Source organism: Thunnus thynnus, chromosome 13 (assembly GCF_963924715.1).
Source record: "Thunnus thynnus chromosome 13, fThuThy2.1, whole genome shotgun sequence".
Classification (NCBI taxonomy): domain Eukaryota; kingdom Metazoa; phylum Chordata; class Actinopteri; order Scombriformes; family Scombridae; genus Thunnus; species Thunnus thynnus.
In genome coordinates this window covers 17,473,835-17,500,686 of record NC_089529.1, presented here as the reverse complement: position 1 = coordinate 17,500,686, position 26,852 = coordinate 17,473,835, and the positions used below count along the sequence as shown (strand labels likewise).

Here is a 26,852-nt window from a genome sequence, read left to right as displayed (position 1 = left end):
GAGAAGCATAACTTGACAACGTTTGAAAGGAAGTCAATTTTATACGTTCGGAGTTAATTTCAGATTAGAATTGAGCAACAACAAATATTGACTGTCAACGAGAAAGAGGGACAGTTCCGGACAATGTGGTGTGTGTGTGTGTGTTTGTGTATGAGTGTGTGTGTGTGTGTGTGTTGACATTTAATCATGTTGTTTATCATGATGAGTCTTGTCCAATAAGCAGCTTTTGCAGCATGGCTTACGTGAGGGTTTCAAATGGGGGTAAATGGACACACATACAGGACATTACCCTACCCTAACCGTAACCACTACTTGCCAAACCCTTATCCTTATCCTAACATTATGGATACACAATGGAGACTTTATCTTTGTCCTCAAAAGCAAGGTGGGCCCACACAATGTGACGTATGTCCCCATAGATCATTATGTCCCCACAATGTAGTGAAATAAGTATATATACACACATACACACTCAAAAACATAAGCTTGTCTTTTTATAGTTGTGACTATCCTCATTGGCATAATATGTTTCTTAGCCCCTAACCTTAACCATCACAACTAAATGACTAACTCCAACACTTACCCTAGACTGAAGCTAAACTCAATTCTAACCTTAACTCTAAAACAAACCTTTGAAATTATGAGAACCAACCCAAAATGTAGTCGCAATGCTACAATGGTTTAAATTTAATTCATGCACATAATACATTGCCTAGCCCCTAACCATAATATCACAACAACATGGTTGGCCTAAGCCTTACCCCTAACCTTAAAGGGTCATTTTGCTGATTTTCAACCTTATCTCTAGCTATCCAAATTAGGGATATAGTGTGAAAAACACCTGCAGTTGTTGCCAATGTTCTTCACCAGTGCCGTCATTTGATGTGGACAGTGACGTAGTTGGGGGCAAGGAAGCACTACAGGCATATGGCCTTATTTTTTTCCCACCCACTTTCCGCGAAGATCTGCCCTACTCTGCCTCTGATTGGCTAGTACTCATTGCCTTCGTTGGTTCAGTTGGTTAGGTTTAAGAATGAGGAGTAAGATGGTTGGGTTAGAGTGAGAATATCGGAGTCAGAGCCAATCGGAGGCAGAGTGGGGGCAGGTCTTCACAGAATGCCAATGGGAAAAAAAATAATGTGACTATTTCAGCTTGGGTTTTTAGTTTCTGCCTCTGGGTAGCCAGGGGGTGTGCTCTTTGCTTGTATTGCGAACTAGCTGTTTCCAACAGCGAAAATGGCATCTCAAAGTATGAGTGCAGAGGATGTTATGGACGGGTTTCATTTTAGTGTTTTGGCTGACTTGGATATTCAGCTGTATTTATTCAAGCCAGAGTATACAGCCAAAGAAATGCAGTGAAGAGAGGCCAAGGCTGTGGCTGCATTAGCTGTGCTGCATCCTGGTACATGTAGGCACTGCCGGCACAGCTCTGTGAGCAGGAAAACTCAGCTTTCTCTGTCAATAGAGCACGCAGAATTAATTGCTTCAGTTGACTACCATCAACACTGATTGGACATCCATATAAAATGTAGTGAAATTTCCCTTTAAAGGATAAAGTCACAGTTTTTGTCTTAAATCAGTCAGGAGCCCGTATGGACATTGACATGTTTTCCTCACTGCAATCATTCCTCCTGTTCATACTAACCATTGGAAGATCCCTTCATAATGTACTTAGAATGTAAGTGATGGGGACAAAATCTATAGTCCTCGTTTTGACCAAAAATGTGTTTGAAAGTTTATTTGAACTTAATATAAGGCTTCAGCTGTCGGAGTTAGTCACAGTGGATATCTTCCACAGTTACAGTCTTTTTAGTAAATAATTCCCTTTGTGTTTCAACCTTAAAGTGAGACTATGTAACTAAGACAGAAAAAGCATATTCTTCCTTAAAATAAACACATACTTGCTTAATTCAATACACTCAGATTTTTTGCCATCACAGCCTTATTTGGTCTGGTAGTTTATGATGGCTAATGTTAGCTAGTGTTAGCAAATGTTTGATAAGTATATCTGTGTAACATTACAGAGTCAGTTAGCTGACTTTTTGACTATTCTATATTTATGACAGTGACTGCTGTTCAGCAAAATTTACAAAAGCTCGATTTGACCCTGAAACCAATTCTTAATCCTTGGCACTTAAAAGAGGTGAGGACCAGCCAAAATGTCCTAACTGCTTGCTCCTCACAAAGTACTGTATCCAGATTTTAAACTGTATCACCATTTGTGTGAACAAATGTTACGTAAATCTAGGCAGGAAACTCAGCTTAAAGCCACTTAGATACAACCGAAGAGAATGAAACAATAATGAAAACTGCTCAGCTTGCGCTGCAAGATACAGACTGAAATACAGAACACCTAAACTCCAAGCTCGATTGTGAGTATTGAAGGCTATTTGATTAGAGTGTGAGTTACACAGGGTGTGGTTGTGGACAAATCACTGTGACTGACAGCCAGGTCAGCTGGCCTTGAGCCAACAGCTCCTTGGCAACAGCATCCTTGTGGTGACTTATTGGCTGAGAATGATTTAAACAATGTGAGGGAGGGTTGCATTCCTCTTTTTAGTGCAACTTATGCAAGCGATTAAATTCACCCCCCTTGCAAACTATAGATTTTAAGGTGGAAAAAATATTGGAGGAAGATAACAATTAGCACGTTCACTGCCCCTTTGGTAATAATTATGATTAAATCACTCCCTGCTGATTGGTGTCCTGGGAACAGATTTTTCAGCACTGTGAACAGCCGCTCAACAGTGGAGGAGGTGGCCGCTGACGTCAACCATCTCATGTAAATGCGGAGAGAGAGAAGGGGCAAAGTGGGTTAAAACCAGGAGAGGCATGCTGTTGTGAAAGCTTTTCCCCAGTGTACTAAATCTCATCCAGACTGTATATTGTTACATGACTGGTTATCAAATTGAATTATCTTTTATTTTTGGCTGCAAGTTTAATTGCATGAGCTTTTATTTAATATGGTTGCCTTTATTGTCAATAGACTGAAACTGGCGAGGAAAGAGTAGAAGAAAAGAATTTGTAGTGCAAACTGGCATAAAAGATTTGAATCATAGGCAACAGTCAAGTATATTATTGTAGATTAAGTATTACAAACATATTCAAATCCCCTTAAAGAGATAAACTTTTATTTTACCATATGGGCTTTTAACATCAATGTTTCTTGTGTGTTGGTTTTGTTTTTACTGTGATTGCATTGGGTCGACATGTATGCTTTACTGAGATTAATTTAATGATGAGATTCTTTATCTTTTACTTAACTCTTGGATTATTACCTTTGAGGTTTGGATGTATACTCCTCTGTGAGTTGATTAAGGAGGTTTGACTATGTGGTCACATTTAGACAGATTCTATGAATATGGTCTAATTGTTGACATGGGAGGTGTAAATGCGGAGATGGTGCAGTGTTGAGGACTCCAGGCTCTGGATGCATGCCTCTGTTGAGTCAATTCCTCTTTTTTCTTCTCATCAATCAATACAAACAGAGATGCCCCCTCTCCTTCCCATTATAATCATACAGCTGTTTTGCCAGCAGTGTATGACTCATGAGGTCAATGTCTCTGCAATTTCTGTTCTCTAAACAACCCTTGGTGCTGTGCAGCTGACCTAGGACCAGCTCATAATGCAGAGGAATTACTCTGACTGACATTTTATGGAAGTAAATCTGACTTCTTGAAATATACCTGAGGAATTGCCAGAGTTTTTACGAAATTAGCTCCTGGTACAATATTTCAAATGTGTTAAGGAGTAATTTGATCGCATCCATACAAAAGGTTTGTCATATAAGAAATCATTATGAAGGATATTTACATTTATTAAAAGGTAAATATGTTCAGTAGCCTACGAGGGTCCTGTCTGTTTGCATGAATTCTACTTTTCTGTGAGCGAGTTTATCAGAGTGGGTCCTGCTGATGGGAACAGGAACAGTCACATGTGGCACTTTCTGTTCTAATAGAGCAGCTGGTCCCAGAACAGTAATCCTCCGGGGGAGGCTCTGGCAGAGGGCCAGCTGTGCTTTGGTCTGTTGGCTCATTTAGTAGCTGGAGTCAAAAAGCCACTTGGAGCTGGCGTCATAGACCTGTTATACAAGAGTCAGACAAACTTGTCAAATGAGACAATATGTAAAAGATGCTCCGAGTGAGACACACAAACAGCATGAACATGTATGCTACTGTTAGGGGTTACTAAGGGAACTTTAATCTTCTATAAAAAAAAAGTGACATTTCATTGAAACAAATTATTCTATCAAAGATCTTCAGTGGGGATAGAAATAGTCATTGCAGCCCGCAGATGTGAAATTTTGAGAGGAAGCTGCTCTACAGAGAGGCTTTCTGTGTATACAGACTCATAATGATGATGATGATTTTATTTTTTGAAATTTAATTGTATTTCATTTAAAATATGAATGTATTTATTTTCAATTATTTTACCTTATTTTAGTCTTTATTTTTATTGTATCTTAGGGTGTTAGTGTTATTTATTTTTCACAGTATCCCTGAGTAAATATAATGCAATGGTTCCCTTATAATCTGCTCTATGTGTTTCATTTCTACGATGGTGCTTGATTTATTCTAATTATGTGCATCTGGCTTATCTGTTTAAAAGAGGTTGGACTGTGACAATCATTGAGCTGCACTCTGAGGAAGGTGAACAAGTTAACCTTCAGTTGAAGTCTATATATAGGCTGTCTTGGTTGCTTGTTGCATGTGATGGCCACACATTGCTTACATAATAAAGCTTTTAGAAGCACAAAAGTAACTCTGTGTGGAGAAGCCATGATTAGGTTTTGTATCGTCACACTTTTACGTATAAAACATTCTCTCTTTCTCTGTGTATCACATGAACAAAATCACCTTTTTCACAAAAAAAATGCAAAGGAACCCAACAGGAACTGACAAAGGGACAATGTTCGACAAAGTTAGTTAAACTTTATTTATTCTGGAAGTCTCATTGAGATCAAGACCTCTTCTGCCAGAGAGACCTAACAATTTACAGATGCACACAATCACAACAAGGTAATTCAGTCACACAAAGCAGTTGTCACACACTTATATCCACAGAGTTAAAATTAGGACACATAGGACCTCTTTACTCTGTTCTTTAGCTTACAGAAATACCAATGATTATGATTACTCAGACTTACAAACTAGTGCTACATATGCGCTTGATGTATGGTTAACAAAAGAAACTTAATTTATCTCTGACCCACCTTCTTCACACTAGGTGCTGACAAACTGAAGCCTTTAGGAGGGTCTTGTCAAATGGACTTGAACCGAATGGTGCTGCAGGCAGAAGAGAAGGGAGAAACAAGTGAAATCAGAATTTAGTAATGAGTCTGACAGCAAGCAGAAATGTAAAGGAAAAAAACATGGTACATGTTACTCTCATGACTGTTTGTCTCAGAAACAGAGCTGTAGGACATGAACATGTGAATGAGTTTCTTAGGATAGTCTAAACGCAATGCATACATTGAGCCAAACAACAGTACAAATGCATCAGCCAACCTGGGGAGACTACTCAGAACAATTTCATATTTCACTAGAACAGAGATGCTCTCAGGGATGAAGTCAACCACAGTGAAGAGAGCAACAGGATTGTAGGCCATATCTGGCTTGACATTTCTGCTGCAAAATACAAATAATACGATTATGAGGATAGTTCCATATGTGTCTCATGGGGGCGATTACTTTTCGTTTTGATATCTGTTACAGTTACTGAGATGATTTTTTTTACTGTAATATTCTTTTAATGGCTGTCTACGGGAGTGTGGATATATTCCTAAATATCTCAAATACTCTACATGTAGTAAAAAGTAAGTAAGTAAAGTAATGTTACTTGGTACACAGGTGACCTGTGGAGATGTGCTCAACATATTAAAGCACGTATTCCATAGCGCCACCATGTGGTCAATTATTATACATTTTACCTTTTGGCTAATGACTCATGAACTGTGAAAAAGAAACATTTTTGTACTGTCGGTTCCTTGGATGTAGCTGATTTGATTGATATAGGCCACGCCCATTTGCACCTTTAGAATTTTTCTGCCATTTTGTATTTTTTAGTAAACACATTTTTTGCCTCTGTTGGCATATATTTCATCCAATCTTCACCAAACTTGGTACATACCATATTTAGATGACCCCGAACAAAAGTGTCTAGTTTGTTTTGGATATCGATTTTCATTTCTCTGCAGTTGGTTACCAAATTTTGAAGGTGTGGCCTTATGCACTTAACAGGACATAACTCTTCAATGCAAAATTCTATTGCAACCACATTTGGGAATATTGTACAAACAGCCACAAGTGTGTAATATTTGATGCAACTCTACACACAAGGGGAGCTACAGTAACAATATAACATGATATTTCTACAATTCTGTTGTCTTTAATAAAATTAAATTTAGTACACAAGTTCTCCACGAGCATGTGCAGGACATATTGAAGCATGGCACCAATAGTCCAACCTTCTGGCCATTAATAAAACACCACCATATCTCTTGAAGGCATGATTCAATTACCACCGATTTCGGGTGGTATCTTTAGATCTAAATCACCAACACTATGTTCCTGGGACTCTTTCAGAAGGTGGGCCAGCGAGCAGCAGCAACAGCAGCAGCTGCAGCAGTCAAACACATTTTCTTCAGGAAATGCAAATATTCTAATTTTCATTGATATTCACTGCAAGATAATGTCCAAACATATCTTAGTGAATGAAGGTGATTGCCTCAATAAAGAAAAATTTTACTACTCTTAAGAAAGCAGTGACAGTATCAGTGCATTTGCAGTTTGAAAAATAATCCCATTTACCTCACGCAAAAGACACGATACACTAAAACAAGCAAGAGGCTTCGTTGACTTACATTCAACTTTCAAAGAGGATTTGGATAAACTTCAACAAACTGACATACTGGGGAGGCAACATATTTGGAAACACTGTCATGTGTTAAAGTGTATCCTACTTCTACATGGGTAAAAATGCCATTTTCTAGCACAAATTGATTAACTGATCAATAAACTACCCCATTTGCATATTGTTAGACTGCTGAGTTTGCAGGTGGATCTGCATTTATCGGATTGAGGACAACCTTGTGAATATGCTGACCTTCTTTAAGTGAAATGTGGCTCTTATTACTGTAGCACCCAGGAAAATCAGTTTATAAGTTTACTTCAGGGACTTAAGAGTTTCTGTTTATAATAGATCTGTAGCTACAGCATTAGTAAATTATTTATTAACCATTACTAAATGTCATTAGTTATAGCTTACATGCATAAAGAGTTAAAGGATACCTTATTCAAAACTACTTTTAATCCTTGAAACAGTGTAGGATGTCTAATTAAACTAAAGCAGTTGGTTAAATGGCCTTACATGTGCACATATTCATCTCACCTTTCATCATCTTTCTTTGTCTCAGTGTGCGCGTGCGAGTGCAGATTTTGCGCGCGCACGTTTGGGAGCGCTCCTGCTGTGTATGGTGACAGCCAGAAGCGCAGCGGCTTCTCAAAGCGAGAGAGGCAGAGAGTGACAGAGGGAGGAAGGGACGGGACAGAAAGAGGGCTAGACCTAAGACTGCTACGGCCGTGTCTGTGTTGGGGTGAAAAAAACCAGAGGAGAATGAAAAAGTAAAACCGTGATCCTGCAACTCTCACCTGAAGTTTGATTTTCAACAGCAGCGGCGGCGCCGGCGGCGGCAGTGCTCCATGAGCGGAAAAACAAAAGCCAAAGAGGATAAAGACCATGCCGCCAAAGGTGAGTGATGATGAACCCGAGTCAGATACAAGGAAAGGTGTAATCTTACGCGCTTTTTAACCAAGACTTTATTGTGAGCACAAGAAAGAGGATATGGTAAAGCCTTGTAATGATGCTGAGATCAGCAGGCTGACCCCTTCCCATTGTCCACTCAGGGCAGCATACAGGCAACATAGGTTGGATACTTAACGGTAGACCTATTCATAAATGATGCTGCTGTTCACTGTGTTATTATATCTTTGTCTCTAATGCTGTTATAGCTTTATCACAAAAATAGGAGGAGACCCATAAACCGTTTATGGTGTAGCAAATATTGGACTCTGCTCAAGATTAAACATTCAGTATAACCTATTGTATGTCGAGTTGTAAAATCACTGACATTGGCTATTATTTGCTCCGCTGAAGCATTTTTGGCTCTCAAATCTAATTTCAGCAGTGCGCGCGCACACACAAATTAATTTTCTGTCCTCTGGACAGCAATAAAATCGACGAGCGATACACCGCAATGGAAACTGGGATACTATCATTGCCATGGAGACAAAAAAGGGAGTTGCCTGCAAGCTGAGCGCGATATGCATGATTATAGATCCATATTCATTCACAAAAAATGCAGAGAGATGCAACCTGCAGGAATGCAAGAAAATCTTAATAATCTATTGTTCAGTGTGATATACAATCAGTATGATAATTTAGAGGTATTAGTATTCACGTAAAAGCTTCTTTCTCATACCATAAACAATACATATTATAGTATTTTTACTCTTAAAGTTCTAAAATTGTAATTTTTTTACATTGGTTGTTGTCTTCTTTGATCTCAAGTGGAGGTTTCAGTTTATGCCTCTTATAATGACTCTAGTAGGAGTTTCTTTTATATCGATATCCTTTACTCATAAAGCAAACGAATCAATAAACAGAAAAAGCAATGAAGCCGATCCAATAAACAAGAAGGGGTGATTTATAAGATGATAAATGCACCGAGAGACCAGAACAATAATCACCTCTGTAGATTGTAAAGGAACCCAGCAGCCCTGTAATAAATGATGCCCTTATAAAACGTATAATTGGTCCTTTGCTGTTGACACTGAAGGTAGAAATGTGTATCAAACTCATATATGAAGCTATAGTTTGTGGTGTTGTCATTGTATTTTACAGTATCATCCACATTAGTAATGTGGACAAAATATTAAACCTTTTGGTGTAAAGCCCAATATAACATCACCACAAAGTAGCCTCAATAAAAACTGAACATTTGAAGTAAGGCAGTATTTATTTTTGTTATTAAGTGATTGCATTACATTGCACAGGAAAAGACCCTGACTTTGAATCTAAGTAACAACAAACCAAATATAGCACATGTCAAAATAAATACTGAAAAAAAATGATAGACTATGTCAGGGAGTCAACAAAAACGGTTACTGAGCAGTTACATATACAAATGTTAAGTGCTCTGTCTTACATCGGATGGATGGATTGATCGAGTCATCAAAACAAAGTAACACAGACACAAGAGCCCGACGATGTTTACTCTCACGATTGCTAAAAATGTTAAGTCTAAATTACTTTTTGATTAAATATATTCAGTAATGACTCAGTCACTCTCTCAGGTGGACAGACATGCAGGGTCATGCACTTTTCTGTATAAAAGTGGTTTTAAGGATTAGGTTTGGGTAGAACATGAACTCATTAACATCTTGTTCCTATAGACGTTAGGCTTCTAAATGCGGATTATAACTATTAGTGCCTCTGTGTGTGTGTGTGTGTGTGTGTGTGTGTGTGTGTGTGTGTATGTGTATGTGTGTGTGTATCACAAATAAGCAGCAGAAGAGGATTGACCATTGAGACACTGTTGTTAATTAACCCTGATTGTGGCACAGCAAGGTGGCAGCAGAGGTCAGCGTTGCACAGCAATTAAAGTCCATCCGCTATATCACTGAACCACATCTGACTTCTCACTGATGTAGTGATGTCAGCAAGTCCAGCAACACTGCAAGAGTGAGCACTACACTTACAGATCTGATTTATTTTTACATTTATTCAAAACTTTGTAAAATTATGGAAGTGTATTTCCACCCCTTTCATTATTAGGTGTTTTCTCCTCATAATTGGGACTTATTTTCCCATAAATATGATAATATTTCTTATAATTATGAGGTGACATTTCATACTTATGACTATCTCATATATATGACTCATAATTAGAAAGGTTTTCATAATCATGATATACTAACTAATAATCATGATATACTAAGTTATACAGTATATATGGAGTGATAAGTGATAATTTAAGTTTCTTGTAATAATGGAGTAGCAAGTTATCGTAATTATGAGAAATCTTTTCATGGTTATGAGATATAAGTAATTTTTTAGGGAAATTTTAAAAAAAACTTGGATGGTGGATTAAAATCATGTGAACATTTTTGTTTTAAAATTCTATTTAGATCCTGAGAAGGCCAGGATGATATTTTCAATTACTGTATATACCAAATGTTATAACATGTCAGCAACAGAGAAGAATTTCAGGAATATTTGCACCTGCAAATTGATATTACTCTCTTCCCATGATTAATGTTATTACCCTGAAAGCAGTTTCAGTGGTTTAATAAACAGTTGGAGAACAAATTTGCTTTATCTTGAAATAGCTCTATAATCTAGAGGTTTTGACTGACTGTGTGATGTCATGAAAAAAATTGGAAAATATCATGGCAAATGTGTTATGGCTCCTCCTCCAGCCATATACAACAGTAGATGAAGTCATAAACTGGGGCTCCTGGCAGTTTTAGGGTCTAAATAAACATAGAAATGTCACAGAGATGTGATAGAGTTCTCACCACAACAATGCTTTATCTATTTATGTAGTCAGCCGGTCATCAGCCATAAAGTCTGACAAGCGTTTTAAAACGTCTTTTATTTGTTTGTTTGTTTTATCTCTACAGACACAGACACTAATTTGAACATATAATATACAGTAGATGATACATCCTTGTTTCCCACTTCCTCCCTTTGCTCTGTTGACTGGCAATATGGCGCCATCTAGTGGCTGACTATCTCAATCACTGGTAGTGAATGATAGTTGCCAAACCTTTGAATCTGCCCACTCCACCGAGTTGCCTGGTTCTAACCCTAACCCCAACCCTAACCCTAACCATAACCCTGGCGTGTAATGAGTTGACAGTTCAGTCCGATATCAGGCAAGAATGACAGCTGATACGCTCCAAAATCTGAAGGGAAGCACAACAGAGATTTAAAAAAAAAAAAAAAAATCAAAAACAGTGATTGGATACTGGCTACCTGCCCAGACAATTGGCTTGGGAGCTTTTGCCAAAACGTACCTGCTGCCATCTACCCAAGGCTACAAAGCTATTTTGGGAGGCATTATGTGTTTATTCAAAGCTAAAGTGGTATTTCCTGGTATTTTCAGAGAAAGAAAGAAAGAAAGAAAGAAAAGTGACTCAGTGACTCAGTCAATCCATCTGCTTGATCTAATAGAGTTACAGTATTTCCTGATCTCACAGTCTAATGATACAATTAGGTGGTCAAAAAAACCAACAACATTTTTCTCTGGAAAGCTAGCTTTTGTTGCCTCAGAGATTTGGAAAATCAGAATGAGAAGCACATTCATTTCTTCTTCTTCCAGCTTTACTTTTCAATATGCTGAGTGTGCATGTTCTCCAGCAGCATCCTGCTTCGCTGTCTTCAACTGCTTTTATTGGCTTCTGTACTGCAGTATCTGCAGCAATCTGTAATACTGTCTGTATCAACCCAGTAATATGGACGCTCTTGTATTTTAACAGGCCTCTACAGGAAGCACTGTAACAGCACAACAACATAATGGGCTGATAATATAGAGTTATGGGTGGCCATATAGAGTCTGCATGTAATTCTGGACTGGCAGCATTGGGTTTGCTCAGAGAGTGGTTACTATATAATGTGCTATGATGGCGCTCATTGAGGATAGCCCACAGACCCACTGAGAGAGATAGTGCAAAGCCATTAATGTAGGCGTGTGTGTATTTGTGTGTGTACTGTGTGAGTTTGTCTCTAAAATCCTGCAAAACAAGGACATTCTGTTGGTCTTTATTTTTCGTTGCCATGGTTTTAGATAAGAATGTTAATTTATTTATGATGAGAGTCTTAACATTTTTTTCAAATCAGCATATTCTTCTGTCTGTTAGGTTCATCTGTACCATCTTGTTCCAGCGCTTCATAGACGTGAGTGAAATATTGAACCACAAGACTCCATGTATTTTGGTTTCAATGGCATCATTTTATACACTTTTTTTTTTAGTTTTTGGAAAGTTTGGGGTTCCTGCTAGAATCTAAAATAATGTGATGTGGGTTTGAACAATGTTTGTCTGCACAGGATTAGTTTGAAATGAGGGTTTAATCAGAATAGAAAACAAAAAGAGAAAAAAGTTCAGGTTAGAGGTAGTTTGAGGGTGAGAAGAACAGTTATGAATATGCTGTTATGTTGTGTTGTGACTAAGAATTGTGACAAACACTGAAATTGATAATTTTTTAGGTAATTTGTTATTTTTTTAGACAATTAACCAGATTTATTTCAGTCAGTGTTGCTGGGGATTTACTTCTACCTCTTTGTCAAGTAGTTTCCCTGTGTTTTACTTTGTCTTCGTATGTTTCTGTGCATGATGATCCACTTGAGTCACAGTCACAAAGGCAGCTTTACTCAATAGTCAATAGTCATATCGTGTACTGCAATTCACACCATGTTTCAGTTTTTACGTTCTGACTATCTATCCACTTCTATAACTGAGTTAGAGCTGAAAAAATTAGTTGATAAGTTCAACGACAGAAAAATAACTTGCTAATTGATCATTTCAGTAATTTTTCAAGCAAAAATAACAAACAATCCCCATAGAAATTTGCTGATTTTCTTTGTCTTATTCAATATTAAACTGAATAGTGTTAGGTTTTGGAGAGTCTGTTATGAAAACAGGCAATTACCTTGGGCTTTAGGAAATTGTAATGGGCATTTTCACTATATTTTGTCATATTATAGACTAAGTGATAGATCAATTAATTAAGAAAATAATAAGCAAATTAACTTATAATGTAAATAAATTAGTTTAACTAGTTTTCAGAAATAAAAAATAGTAAAGATATTTAATCTGGCAAGGAGAAATAAAGTCTTGTGTATGGCTATTATGTTCAGGTTTTTGGATAAAGGTCAGGGGTTAATGGGAGTCCTCATAAGCAAAATAATATAAATGTGTGCTTATGTGTTTGTGAATGTGCCCAATTAATGTCTCCTGAAAGTTGACAGTTACAGTTCAGTTTCTCTTACTGTAGATCACTGGCACACACAAATAGCAAGCTAATAGACAAACACACGCACGCACGCGCGCGCGCGCGCACACACACACACACACACACACACACACACACACACACACACACACACACACACACACACACGCTGCTTCCTTGATAGATCCTTGGATTTGAGAACTGAACAGCCTCCTGGCTCCCTCCTTCTCTTATTGTGCCAGATCAGCGGGGCCTCGAGATGAATCATTAATGACCGGTTCCAACAGCTTAATGGCCTCTAATGTTCTGTAATGATCTCCCGTCAACGCCATGTGCGAGGCCTTAATGGATCCAGTACCGTGGAGAATTCTCTGGTTTGAACTTCGGTAATTCCTCCTCTTTTCGTCGAGAAGCGCACAACAGGAAGTGCGGAAAGCCATGATCACAAGACTCCTGAGCAGCACGGGCGCAGCATGAGTTTCCCTCTCCGCCGATCGACCTCAGGTAGGACCAGAGGGAACGAAAGAAATAACGAGATTTGACTCGGCCTGTAGTAATAAAAATCTTAAAGGAAGCTGTGCGAGTATGAGCTTAACTCGGCACTTTGGGAATAGGCGGTTATGTGAGAAATGGGATAAACATATTTTATTTTTAAATTAAGTACAGTAAAGTAAACAGACGGTTGGGAAGTATCTAAATGGAAATCGCAAAAATACTGTCTTAATGTTTTTAATGATGTTATGGGAACAGTTGGTTGTTGGTTTTAGATACTTAACTTTTCACTTTTGTTAAGTTGTGTTTGACATAATTTGATCTCTTTAAAATAATTTGAGGAAAACGTGTTTTCACTCAATTTAAAGTTGAGGTGCTGTCCAGGGTGCTGAAAACAGCTCCGGACGCGCCCTTCCTCTGATTCGCCTCTAAACTGAACTGATCTACTGACTTCAGAAAAAACACAGTTTTATCCATTAATGCTGGGACTTGCTTTTTAAAAACACTTATATATACATTCATGGTGGATGGCCTTGTAGTTTAAATTATTCTGCTGAATCCACTGCAGCCTTGACAATAAATCCATATCAAACAACACAAAACACAACTTTTTAAATATCATACTTGAGCAAACAGAACTTTTGGTAACATTTAAATGTTAAATTTTTTTACTGGCTTAATATGACTTAAACCAGCAGCCTCAAAGACCGTGAATCAAACGTCTCAGCGCTTTGCACTTGGACTTATCCCTTTATCCCTGTCAAAATCCATGTTGGCCTGCAGGGTGGATTCTAACAGTATGTCTCCTGTCCAATAACAAAATAACATTAATCAAAACAACCTTCTCTTAAATTTTACCTTAACTAAAATTCACAAAAATGTCCTGAAAATTACTGTACGTCAACTTATAAAATGGATACACAATTTCATAATAAAAGTGTATCACACAGTTCACTGCTCTAACTTCTAAAGGCCTCAGCGGTTTGCTCTACAGTGTTTAACTGTGTTGTGAATGCTGCTGGGTTGATTAGACTCTAACTGGCATTCCTGGTTAGACTGAGAATCACACACATAAAGACTCCATAGCTCGCTCTCTCTCTCTCTGGGCATGTGCTGTAAATATACTGTAGTTTCCTCTGTCATAATTAACTCCTTCTTCTCAACCTCTTTTTGTCTTAAACTGCCTGTAGGGGGCGCAACCGAGCTCCAACCAAATCTTTGACCCATAGAATAGACCAGGGGTTTTCAAAGTCTGAGACTATTGGCCTCCCCTCAGACAAAGCTTGTAAAAAGCACCCACAACTCCTCTTGTTTACTTGCTTGGTTTCGCTCAATTCCTAGATGCCTATGGGATCATGATTATGTTATTTGATCCCATAGACGCTCAACAATTGAGCCAAGATAGCCTGATATTGCTGTTTGACGAAACTACACCAAATACAAAAAGCGTACAAAAAGTATGTCTGAAGGCGTTTATTTGTTTTTGACTCTGGAAAATTTGGAAAATTCCCCAAAACCACTGCATCTCTGAACTATCTCTTTAACCAGATCACACACATTTAGGCTATTCTGTGTGATCTCTTTTTGATAACTGATGTAATAACTAAAGTAATATTTTTACTTCCATTCACTGAGCCTCCCCTGAAACCGTCTCCGCTTCCCACTTTTAAAACCTCCGGAATAGACTATACAACAGCTCAAGTTTATCTTTTAAGTCACTTATTTCCACTGCAACAACCTGTCACATGTTTATGTTTCTATTTTCAGATTATTTGCACACTCTGATTTGTTCATTCAGTATTAAATCAAGGATTAATTATTCAACTGGGATATTTTTTAATCCTGGAAACAAATCTTATCCTAATTCTTCCCTTTATGTTGTTTGGCTGCTTATTTGTTTGATGACCTTTATTGATAGACTTCTCCGTAACATTTGAATTTGTTATTGTGGCGACTGAAGACAAAAGGTGTGCATTGACAGTGTTTGTTTCATGTTCCTCAGAGTCACCTTGTATCTGGTTTGTTTACCCTGCAGCTTGTATTGTTACATTTTTCAAGCTCTTGTTAAATGTGTGTGGCTTTTGCTCTTAGGGGCACGTGGTGTGGGTTTAAAAGCTGGGGTCTCATAAATGAAAGATGAAGGACTAGACTTACTGTAGCTTTCAGTCATTTCATTACATTGGCGGTATGTTTTTTAGATGAGACAGACTGGTTATGAAATCTTTCATGGCTCTCTCTCTCGTGAACTGTACATTTACACGTAAACTATACTTATCTGCACATTTACAAAGGTCTTACCTAACCAGAAGGTTATGGCTGTAACTTCAACTCCGTCATTCAAGGTAAGGCTGTAGGCTCCACTTCAGTGACCGGGTCCTGACCTCAGTTTCTGTCCACAGTCCATCACCTTCTGCTCCTCCTCCAACTGGCTGATGCTCATAGTGGGCTGTAGGTTACTGAGTTTGCCTCCTCTCCAGTCATGTAATTTACTGCTCACCACATCCTCTCGCTCTCCACTCATCGATTTCCACTACCTTTCCCACTGGAGAACAGCATGCACTGGCTCTGCCTGCTGTTTGGAGCCAGGTGCCACAAGTCGACTTCTGCTGCAAGTCACACGGCTCCTTGTCCACCTCTTCGTCTTCCTCTATACTACTCGGAGTTGCAGTTGCCATGCGCCATTGCAGTTGTATCTCGCGCTGACAGCTGTGCATCTGTTTTCCTGCGGGGGCTGCCGGTGGCCGGCCGACATGCATGAAGTGGCTGATTGGTGCTGCATGTGTGTGTGTGTGTGTGTGTGTGTGTGTGTCTGCTCTGGTGCGAATGCAAAGGGAACATCTAGAAAACGACATCCAGACAGAAGTGCTGTATCCGTCACCTCTTTCTCGCACGCTGCAGCCTTTCAGCAGTGGTGAACCTCTGCACCAAAAGATGAGAGCCCCTCCTTTCTCCCTCCCTCTCTTCCTCCACTTTCTCACTCACACACACTCCATAGGTCTCTCTCTCATCTGTCACCCCCTCCCTTCACTTCATTTACCTTTTCTCTATCTTTATTCCTCACAGTTTCACTATATTTCCCCCACATCTCCTCATATATGTAATATCCTCTTTCCTTCTGTCTCTCTCGTTTCCTCTTTCTCCCTTTCTCACACTCAACATATATCTCTCACTCTTCTGCCTGTCTTTATTTTTTCCTCCTCTCTTTCATTCATCATGCTCTTTTCATAAATCCATTTCTAGGTTGTGTATTTTCCACAGGCTTCTCTCTCTCTCTCTCTCTCTCTCTCTCTCTCTCTCTCTCTGTCTCTCTCACTCACACAGGCTCACTCAATATCTCATTTTCTCTCCCCCGCCCCCCTTTCCCATTATTCCTCATCTCATTCATTCACTTGTCTGTCTCCTCTGTCCCTCTTATTTCTCTGTTTATTTTCTTCACCCCTCCCTCTATATTACACCCACCGCCCTCATCTCTCTCTCTCTCTCGCTCTCTCTCTCTCCCTGCCTGCCTATCACACATCAGTATTCAGTATAACACGTAAATATCATGCCACGTGGGGTTCACAGGGCTACAGGTGCCCTATGAGAAAAAGCTGCCCCAACTCCCCCTCATCACACCCCAACCCCATCCGACCCCCTCAGACACACACACACACACACACACACACACACACACATAGGCTACACACACATAACACACGTACACACACTCTCCCCCCACCCCCCACCCCTTCCCACTCCCACCCTCCTCGTTCTGCAGGGCTGCAGCAGTTTTATGAACGGCACGGCTGCATCATGATCCTTTTCCCACTGAACCAGCCCCGAGCTGTTTCATTGACAAACATTCCGGTTGCTGCATTTCTGTCACGGACAGCGTCGAGGAGCGGAGTGTCGCCGGGGGAGCGGTGCAGAGCAGCAGCAGCAGCGGCAGCAGCAGCAGCAGCAGCAGCAGGAGAAGAGGAAGCAGCAGCTGCAGTGGTCATCAGCAACAACCACCGGTGTCGTTCGCACCAATTTATAAGCTGTTGATTCGCCACTTGGACCGGGACTGGATCATCACGCCCCCCTCCCCACCCCCTCTCCTCTCCACTCTCTCGGGACAGCCAGAAGAATCACCTGAGGGGGGAATCAGACAGCTTTTGCCACTCAGACCCCTTGGGGGCGATGTGAGGCGGCGTCGTTAACGCTCACTCACGCGCAGATTACTGGATTTGTTTAACCACTTCCATGAGGCGCCCGGACGCACTGATGGAGCATTCTGGACGCTTTTTCAAATCACGGATATCTGCGAGACTGCAGCGGCCGGTGTGTGATGCGAGCTGAGCCGTGGGTGGTGTAGACCCCCCTCCCCAGTCCCCGCACCCCACACACCCTCACCGCCTTATCCGCGCACCACCCCTCCAACCGGGACGCACAGCCTTGTTTCACTCCACCGGGGGAACATGTCCCGGGCAGCGGCTATCGCCAGCTCCCTGATCCGTCAGAAGCGACAGGCAAGGGAGCGGGAGAAGGCGAATGCTTGCCGCGGCAGCGGCAGCCCGAGCAACAGCAAAGGCACAAACGAGAAGCCGAGCAAGCTGAACGTGTTCTCGCGTGTCAAATTGTTTGGATCGAGGAAGAAACGGAAGAGAAGGCGACCACCAGGTCTGAGGGCGGGGGAGCGAGAAGTGGGAAAGCCATGAGCTGCATCACCACCTAAACCATGCATACCATCACGACCACCACCACCATCACCATCACCATCATCACCACCAACCAACACCATTTTCTCTCATCACTTCATCATTCGTGGATAGTCTCCTTCTTGGCAGTGGCTCAGGAATTAATCCTGTTGCATGACACCACAAACATCACATGTAAATAACTTTGTATTGTTGCAGCAGCATGTATCTGATAACTGATGGAGATCTCAGAGAACAGGATCATAATGTAAACAGAGCTGGAGCTGTTCTTACCATCATGTTACATCTGTCAATTATTCTTTGAGATTTATTTGAGCCATGATGTACAACGGCTTACGGATCAATATTGGGCCCTCAAGGCCCAGTGAAAATATAAACAGCTTCTCGTCCTCTGACACTTCCGGCTTCCTGAAGACTGCTGGATGTGATACATGTGATCACATGACAGTAATAAGGAATAAATGCAGTTCATGTATCTCCTCCCCTTTCCTGTCCTCTCAGAGCCCCAGTTAAAGGGCATTGTGACCAGACTTTCCAGTCGCCAGGGCTTCCAGCTGCAGATGCAGCCTGATGGCACCATTGATGGAACCAAGGATGAAGACAGCACCTTTGGTAAGTCTAACTCTGGCCTTCAGACATACAGAAAATGATACTGACCATCCATTTTTTTCCATATCCAGTGATTTTCTATCTTAAAAGTTATGGGAAAACAAATGTGTTACTCCAAGAATGGCAGATATTATAAATACAATCTTTAAAAGCATGTAAACTAGTTCTCTGTCTCAGTATCAAGCAAATAAATTCTTTAGCGTTCATAAAGTAAAGATATAAAGTAAAAGAAGATAAACACACATTACTGTACAGTAGAGATTGAAACCTTTCTTTCTATTGCATTCTTACTAATAATATAGCTCTATTACTTAAAGGTACAGAGTATCGCAACATATTGAAGGTTAAATATCTTCCAAGAGCTTATTTAGTTTGAGTTCAGACTGGAGTTATCAGCCAAAACCAGTTTAAATCCAATTTTAAGACAAGTTTCACCCGGAGGAAATCTGTCTGAGAAAGGAATTTGAGCTCAGTCGCTCCACAACATGTCAAGTGTTAATGGATTTAGTAAACTGGAGCATGCTTTTCCTACAGATATCAGGTGGCTAAATGGTAATCTATCTGTGTTAAGTGTCTCCTGGTTAAAGAAGCAATAGATTAAATTTACAGAGGACGTGCAGTGCAATACTCAAATCCCCGAAAGCTTGAAAAATACGAGGTCGCACTGAACCAGTGAACAAATTTTCTTTCGTTCGCTGTCACTCTCTTTCTCACAAACACACACACACACACACACACAGCCTACCGACGTGTGATTGATACGGCTAATTCAATTCTGTTGTTGTGGTTCAGACGGCAATCACTCTCCTCCTCGTGCGCAGCTGGTGTTGCCAGCGTCGCGCATTAATCTCTGCTACTTCTCAGGCCACCAACTGTTGTGTGCAAAGAGGAGGACGCAAGGAGCAGAGGAAGTATCCTTTAATTAGATGATTACATGCTGTGTACATCACGTAAACGCCCACCCACATGAAATCATTCGCCTGCGACTGGGTTTGAATGGATAATCCATGTAATCCACATCTCCATATAAAGAACATGGTTGGCTAAATGAGTGTAATTAAACGAGGGCCTTACTCATCAAACTGCCTGGAATAATTACAGTACATCTCTGCTACAAAGCGCACTGTATACTGTGGAAACAATATAATGGCTTTGCTTGTGCCCACTGAGTGCAAAACAGTGGGTAAACAACAACAACAAACAGAAATCACATACCTATTATCAGTTTCGTGATGTATGTTTTTTTTTTTACTGCGCACTAAAAATATGTTTATGACGAATCTTTAAAGTTATACACACACTGTAGATCCTTTATGTGCTCATCCAACATGCCTGGAAATCCCTTCGAATTAAATCTGACAGTCTTTGCTTTAATGTCATATTCCCTGTAAAGTATTAAGAGTGTGGAGCCCAAACAACTCAACATTGCTTAAGTAGCTTATGTTTATGATTTGTGCTTTAAAAAACACAAGCAGCCCTTGAACCCTGCAGTGTCAGTAAGCCTGGAAATGTCCTTGTACGTATTGAAAGGTACAGCAGGAATGAGTCCTGAAATGATTAGTTGATCATCATTTCAATCACTTATTACACAAAATGTCAAATATTCTCTTTTTAAATGTGAGGATTTGCTGCTTTTCTCTGTCTTATATCATTGTAAGTTAAATATCCTTGGGTTTTCACCATTTAAAGATGCCACCTTTGGGACTGTGAAGCTGTGACGGACATTTCTCATTACTTTCTGACATTTTATAGACTAAATGATTGATTACTAAAAGAATGGTCGACAGTCGATAACAGAAATAGCTGTAAACACGGATTCTGCGGATTTTTGGGTTGAAACTTGTCCTTGCACTATCAAATGTTTACTAGTCCCTGTTTTGCTGCGTGCCTTTTGATCATTTCCACCCTTTTTATCCCACGCTTAACACCAGGCGCTAAATCATCAGTGTAATTCAGCAACCTTAGTGCCTGACTGACCTTGTAAAATAGGTTCTTTGTGGCAAAATGGAGGTGCCATCCTACCAGACGCTACATTGATATTGATGAGGATTTTTCTCTCTGTTTCCCTCTGTGTTCGCTGCGTGAGCGCTTGTTTGTTTGCTGCATGTGCTTGTGTGGTTACTGTGTGTGTGTGTGTGTGTGTGTGTGTGTGTGTTTGTGTGTGTGTGTGTTCATGTAGCTGTGTTCAACCTGATCCCAGTGGGGCTTCGTGTGGTGGCCATCCAGGGTGTCCAGACCAAACTCTACCTGGCAATGAACAATGAAGGCTTTCTCTACACCTCTGTAGGTCACATGCACAGACACACACACACACACCATCATCATCATCATCATCATCATCATCATCATCATCATCATCATCATCATCACCATCATCATCATCATTACAGACCAAAATCTCTTCTATGGGTCGACTCGAGTGTTGAAACAGCAGCTTTCAGTGTGACCAGTCTATCATTATCATCCTATCATCACATCAATACTTTAACCAGTGTTGCCTTGTGAGTCAGCTGCCACCAGGTGTTATAATCCAGTGCCTGAGGCTTCCTTATCTGTCTACTGATGTTGTGGCTTCCCAGGATTGATTTCAGATCATCCTCCAGCCTCTTTTTGTTTATCTCCCTCCAGTCAGTCTTTGATAGGAAGATTACTTTGTGCCCATTTACACAAGGCACCTGAAATTTGCTTTTATGCCTTTCTCAACTAGATTTACACCATATACACTGTGCATATATTTTCTGAGACAGGTCAGAAGGCAGTGTTGGCTGCAGTGCAGTGTATTAAGTGGCTCACTTTAGCTCTTGAGCGCTAATGGTGGGTGGTGTAGATGTAATAATGAAAAAGAGTCAACAAAAATAACATGTATTTCCTCCAATATAAACAAGGCTGCGAGGCTGGCAGATGAAAACTAACAGAGAGGAAATAGAAAAAATGGCACCACACCTCAATGTAATAACAGCCACGCTGCTACGCCTGTGCAGGCACGTTTGCCACCACCGTATCTGGCCAATCACATCCAGTCCTGGATGCTTTGGGTTGTTATTCTGAGGGTGTGGGCTTCAGTCATAACACTGATATCACTTGTATCATCTTCCCACCTGATATTAAATGCACATTACAAACACAAACACACAGAATATTTACATATATATATATATATATATATATATATATATATATATATATATATATATATATATATATACACACAAATGTGCTTTGTGTGTATATATATATATATATATATATATATATATATATATATATATATATACACACACACAAAGCACATTTGTCTGGCTTTTCTTAGTAAATCTACTTGAAGATCATACATACACAAAACCTGCCCTAATAAACATTCATACAGGATTAATGGATGACAAAGAGCATTCCTTCTGTATCTTTCCGTTTCCCCCGGCAACCTGCATGGGCACCATCTTTCTCTCAGTGGGCTGGTTGGTATTCAAGGGAGTAGCCGGTTGCCATGGAGACGCAGGAATAAGGAAATGCAAATGTCAGCTGTCCTAAGTTGGTGCAGTTTGTTCTCAGAGAGACTACAGCCTGACCGCGATAATGATTCAAAGAGCGGATCAACTGATGGATGAATAGACTGACGAGGATACGGAAGAATGATCAAACACTTTTAATGGAGTTTACAAACTCATATCCTCTTTAACTCCCCTCCGTCTCTACAGCTAACGCCCCCACCTGTCTATTTAATCACCTTCTCTTCTTCTTTCTTTTTATAATCTTTCTTTTTATTTGTCACATTTCCTCCTCAGGAACATTTTACCCCAGAGTGTAAGTTCAAGGAGTCAGTGTTTGAGAACTACTACGTCACCTACTCCTCCATGCTGTACCGGCAGCAGGCCTCCGGCCGGGCCTGGTACCTGGGACTCAACAAGGAGGGTGGAATCATGAAGGGGAACCACGTCAAGAAGAACAAGGCTGCCGCACACTTCATACCGAAACCGCTCAAAGGTAAGACTAGTGAATAAGTGATCTGCACTTCACCGCTTAGTAGTAAAACATCTCACAGGCAGCAACTTAAGTTACAGTTGCACTGAAGTGGACTTTTATTCTGCAGAGATATACGTTTTCCTAAACTTTAACAACTTTATACACATGTTTGAAACATCAAAATAATCTCTCTATAGCATTAAAGTCCCACTCCACTCAAAAATATGTTTTACTTATTGTTACTTCATTTGAATGTTTCACCTTCTCTATTCAGAGTAATGTATGTTTTACACTAAAAGGCTGTTTTCACATTCATCTACTGAATGTTTCTCTGTGTTAAATCTGAGTTAAAGATGTGTATGTATGAGCAGGATTTTGTGACATCACAACTAGTTTGGAAACCAGTCTTGTTTCAATATGCAGCTTACAGAATGAGATGTAAAAACCTGAACTTCCAGTTACACTGACAATGGACTTTTCAGTAAAATAAGACTAATCTCTGACAGTTGACAGTTAAAATGAAAATAGGAAGGAGTAATTGTAATTTTATGAAGTTGTAAGTAGTTTATTTAACTTGTTTTGATGAAAAAAACAACACAAATTATTATTCAAAACTGTGTTATAATGTCTTAAAAATGTATGGAGGGTATATTCATGACTACATAAGCAACAATCAACGTTATGAAACATCCTTAATTATAATTTAATAAGCAACACTTGAAAATCTCTGTGGGTGTGGGATGATAAGATTTGATTGACAGTGGGGTCTCCCTGGTGGCATAATCAAACAAACCACCGCTGTCTTCAGGCTGTGACTCAGATTCTTACATTGCTTATGTCTGATTGGTGTATGGAAATATGTGGCATCACCTTTTTGAGCTGCATCCTCTTCAAACCACTCAGACAACCAGACAAAAACAAATCCTGCAATCTCTCATGTGAAATAAGGTAATTCATTAGCACATTCTGTTTTATGTTTATATTGATTCAAACAACTGAAAAGTACTTCAGGAAACTTCTTGAAGTTCAGTTTCTTGAACTTCTTATTTGTAAAACTCCTTCATAGATCTGTGTAAAAAGATTTAACTTGATTTTATCGAAGGGAGACATGGTTTAAATGGCACCAGACAGAGATAAAAACATATCCTAAAGATATGGTGTAAATGCAAGAAAGTACACATTACAATCTAAACAAACAGTGAAAAAATACTTATGGAAATAAAGAAATGAGAAGAGCACATATAGAGAGAAACACAAAGGTGGTGTATGTAGGTAAATCAGGATGTCGTCTTTAAAGCAGCTATAATCAATACTTCCGTATTAACAATCGACCGCATGACTACTTGTGATTGTGTGGTGAACCCACAGAGAATTATCACCTGACTCTGTAGTTCCCCTCAGCTCTGCAGAGCTTCTTAGCACTTTCATGTCATTGTTTTAGTTGTCTGGCAAGCAACTTTCATGTTTTGCTCCACTCTCCCCCACTGTACACTACCTGCCCAGCACCAAATGACAGACACATACGGTTTGCAGCTACCAGCTGAACAAAGTGGATCATTTAGCAGCTAAAGAGCCAGATATTTCCCTCGGGAGCTGGTGGAAAGCAAAACAAAGCTAAAAGGAGAGTGATTATTGGAATTTGTATTCATCAGGTGGACACAATCACGATTCCAAATGAATGCTAATGCTGCTCCTTATCTACTGGATGTGTAAATAGGCAACAGGCTCGACACATTAACGGAAAAGTTGATAATATGTCAGTGTTGTGTTTGATTCTGCTGTCTCCAAGTAAATTGGGGAAAAATGAAAAAATGGAAAGAAACACTAATTCATTCTTTTTTGAGAGAATATCGTTTATCAGTGTTTATTTTATGCTGATCACTGACTAGAGATCATCACCCACATTTTATGGAGCGTTATATCTTAAAAGTTGGCTTTGCAGGAATTTCCCACTGACAGTAAAATTGTTATATTATTGTGAAACCAGGATTAATTAGACTGTTGATGTAATGCAAACCTTTTGGTTATCAACAGTCTGTGCAAGGTAAATGTACCAAACTGACTGAACAAGGCTGTGAATACCAAACCTGAGTGATTCAGAGCAATAACATTAATTTAATTAATCATTCTTGTCTTGTGTGTGTTTGTGTGTAGTGGCCATGTACAGGGAGCCCTCCCTCCATGATCTGACAGAACTCTCACGGTCAGGCAGTGGTACGCCGACCAAGAGTCGCAGCGCTTCGGCCCTACTTAACGGCGGAGGGAAGTCGCCCAGCAACAATGACTTATCCTAGCCCCCCCACCCCTCACACCTCACACACACACACATACACATTCACACACATTCACAGACATACAAACACACACACACACACATGCACAGATCTCAGGCCGACATGCCCACGCATCAGGCTGGTGAGGGGTAGGAGGAGGTGAGGAGTAGATGAAGGAGGACCGGAATGTGTTCTTCCACTTCACGGAGCCCACTGTGACTGACTGTGATGTAAATAAACCAAGGACAATCAATCCGTCTGACTCTGCCGCTCTGGTCTGCAGAAGGACAGGACCTGTGAATCTCTTCCCTTGACTACTCTTCCTGCTGTATCATACCCATAGTGAACAAGGGAGGGAGAGAGAGAAACGAGGGATAGTGAGCGTCAGTCAGTCACACAGTCAGATAAACAGACTGTTACAGAGAACCAAAGAGTCCAAGTATTAACTAACTAAGTTATTGCTATGAAAAGGCAAGTGGCAAGAAAGTTACAGAACGACAAAAAGGAAGGAGGGAAGGAAGGTCTTTATCTATTCTACCGTACGCTATGTTTACACAGAGCTCATGGGGTCAAGTCATATTTTTAAAAATGACGAACGTATTCCTTGTACACTTATAAGGATTGATCATTTGTTTGCATGCAGGTGCGCCTGTGTGTTTGTGTGTGTGTGTGTGCGTGTGTGTGAGTGGTCGAGTACATGCTGTGGTTGCAATAGGTGAGTTGTGTGTGTGTGTGTGTGTGTGTGTGTGTGTGTGTGTGTGTGGACAAGTGAGAGCGAGTGTGTGCGCACGCATGTGACTGGGGGGGATTTTACCTTTTTAAGATCTGTTGTATATCAGACAAACCTCCTGAGGGCTTTAGCAGGTTAAAATAAGGTTTACTGTATATGCTTCCATGCTTACTTCTTACAAGCAATGCTGTTGTTTATCTTTCCGTTTGTCGTTGTTGTCCCTTGCTGTTTGTTTGTTTGTTTGCTGTTGCATGGAAGCTTGTGGACCTCTGCTCAGTAGCAGCATGCCGAAGGTCCTTTTTTTTCGGGTCGTACGTGTTCCTGACCAAAAGAGAACACTAGTGAGCCAATAGTGTCATACCATAACACTAGTGAACCAATGTGAGGGTGTTAGAACACTACTGGACCAATAGTATTGCACCAGAACATGAGTGGACCAATGGTGTTGGACCAGAACTTTGGTGACCAATGGGAGCACAGATTAACTTAATATTTTGGTTCCTGCTGTGGACAAACTAGAAATGCACTAAATAAACTCTTTCTAAAGAAGTGACTGTCTTGTCTTTTTTTTTTTTTTCATATGGACCTGGATTGATGTTGAAATGCTTCAAGTCTAGTTCACAATATTAGAAAAGTAGAAAACTGTTTGTCAATTCACTACAATAACAGAAGATGTATTTTCATACTTGCTTCTAGTAGTATGCAGGGAGTTTTGGTTTTATTTGCCGAAGGTTTTGAGATATACATTTCTGCTGCCACCTCACTACACAGACGGTGGATGGTATTTCATTCATGCTGAAGAAATAGTCCCTGTAAAAGATGTCATGAAATATATTTAAAATATAATAAACATATTCAAAGGGACACTGATTCTGAACAACGATGTTTTTTTTTTAATGCTGTGCACCACAAATGAAACTGCATTCACCTTCACTGTATTGGAAGGAGATGGAAATCTCAAAACCAAGGAAGACAAATTCAAAAATGTTTTTTTCTGTTTGTGATTTGGGTGAAAAGACCCTTTAACATTTCAATCCACGCAGATGAGTGCAGCACAACTTTTCTTCCTTGAGTAATTTCAGTGCGGTTAGACCA

The 26,852-nt window shown here is 40.0% G+C and overlaps 1 protein-coding gene across 4 annotated transcripts; it reads left to right on the top strand.

Moving 5' to 3' along the window:
- The first annotated feature begins 7,445 nt into the window (after positions 1-7,445).
- fgf13b (fibroblast growth factor 13b) lies at positions 7,446-26,454 on the top strand. Of its 4 annotated transcripts, none has more exons than XM_067608415.1 (5): positions 7,446-7,749; positions 18,687-18,797; positions 20,974-21,077; positions 22,577-22,775; positions 24,909-26,451. In XM_067608415.1, the coding sequence occupies exons 1-5, from the start codon at positions 7,701-7,703 to the stop codon at positions 25,046-25,048; spliced, it is 603 nt and encodes a 200-aa protein (XP_067464516.1). In that variant the 5' UTR covers positions 7,446-7,700; the 3' UTR covers positions 25,049-26,451. The 4 variants fall into 4 exon arrangements, with proteins under 4 accessions (XP_067464516.1, XP_067464517.1, XP_067464519.1 ...); XM_067608416.1 differs by lacking the exon at positions 7,446-7,749 and adding an exon at positions 13,217-13,518; XM_067608418.1 differs by lacking the exon at positions 7,446-7,749 and adding an exon at positions 17,257-18,147 and having other exon boundaries at positions 24,909-26,454.
- Positions 26,455-26,852: the final 398 nt, after the last annotated feature.

Coding starts and splice junctions, on each gene's coding strand:
- fgf13b (XM_067608418.1), top strand. CDS start 17,946: ATGTCCCGGGCAGCGGCTATCGCCAGCTCCCTGATCCGTCAGAAGCGA. Junction 18,148..18,686: donor GAAGAGAAGGCGACCACCAG/GTCTGAGGGCGG, acceptor CTGTCCTCTCAG/AGCCCCAGTTAAAGGGCATT. Junction 22,776..24,908: donor CATACCGAAACCGCTCAAAG/GTAAGACTAGTG, acceptor GTTTGTGTGTAG/TGGCCATGTACAGGGAGCCC.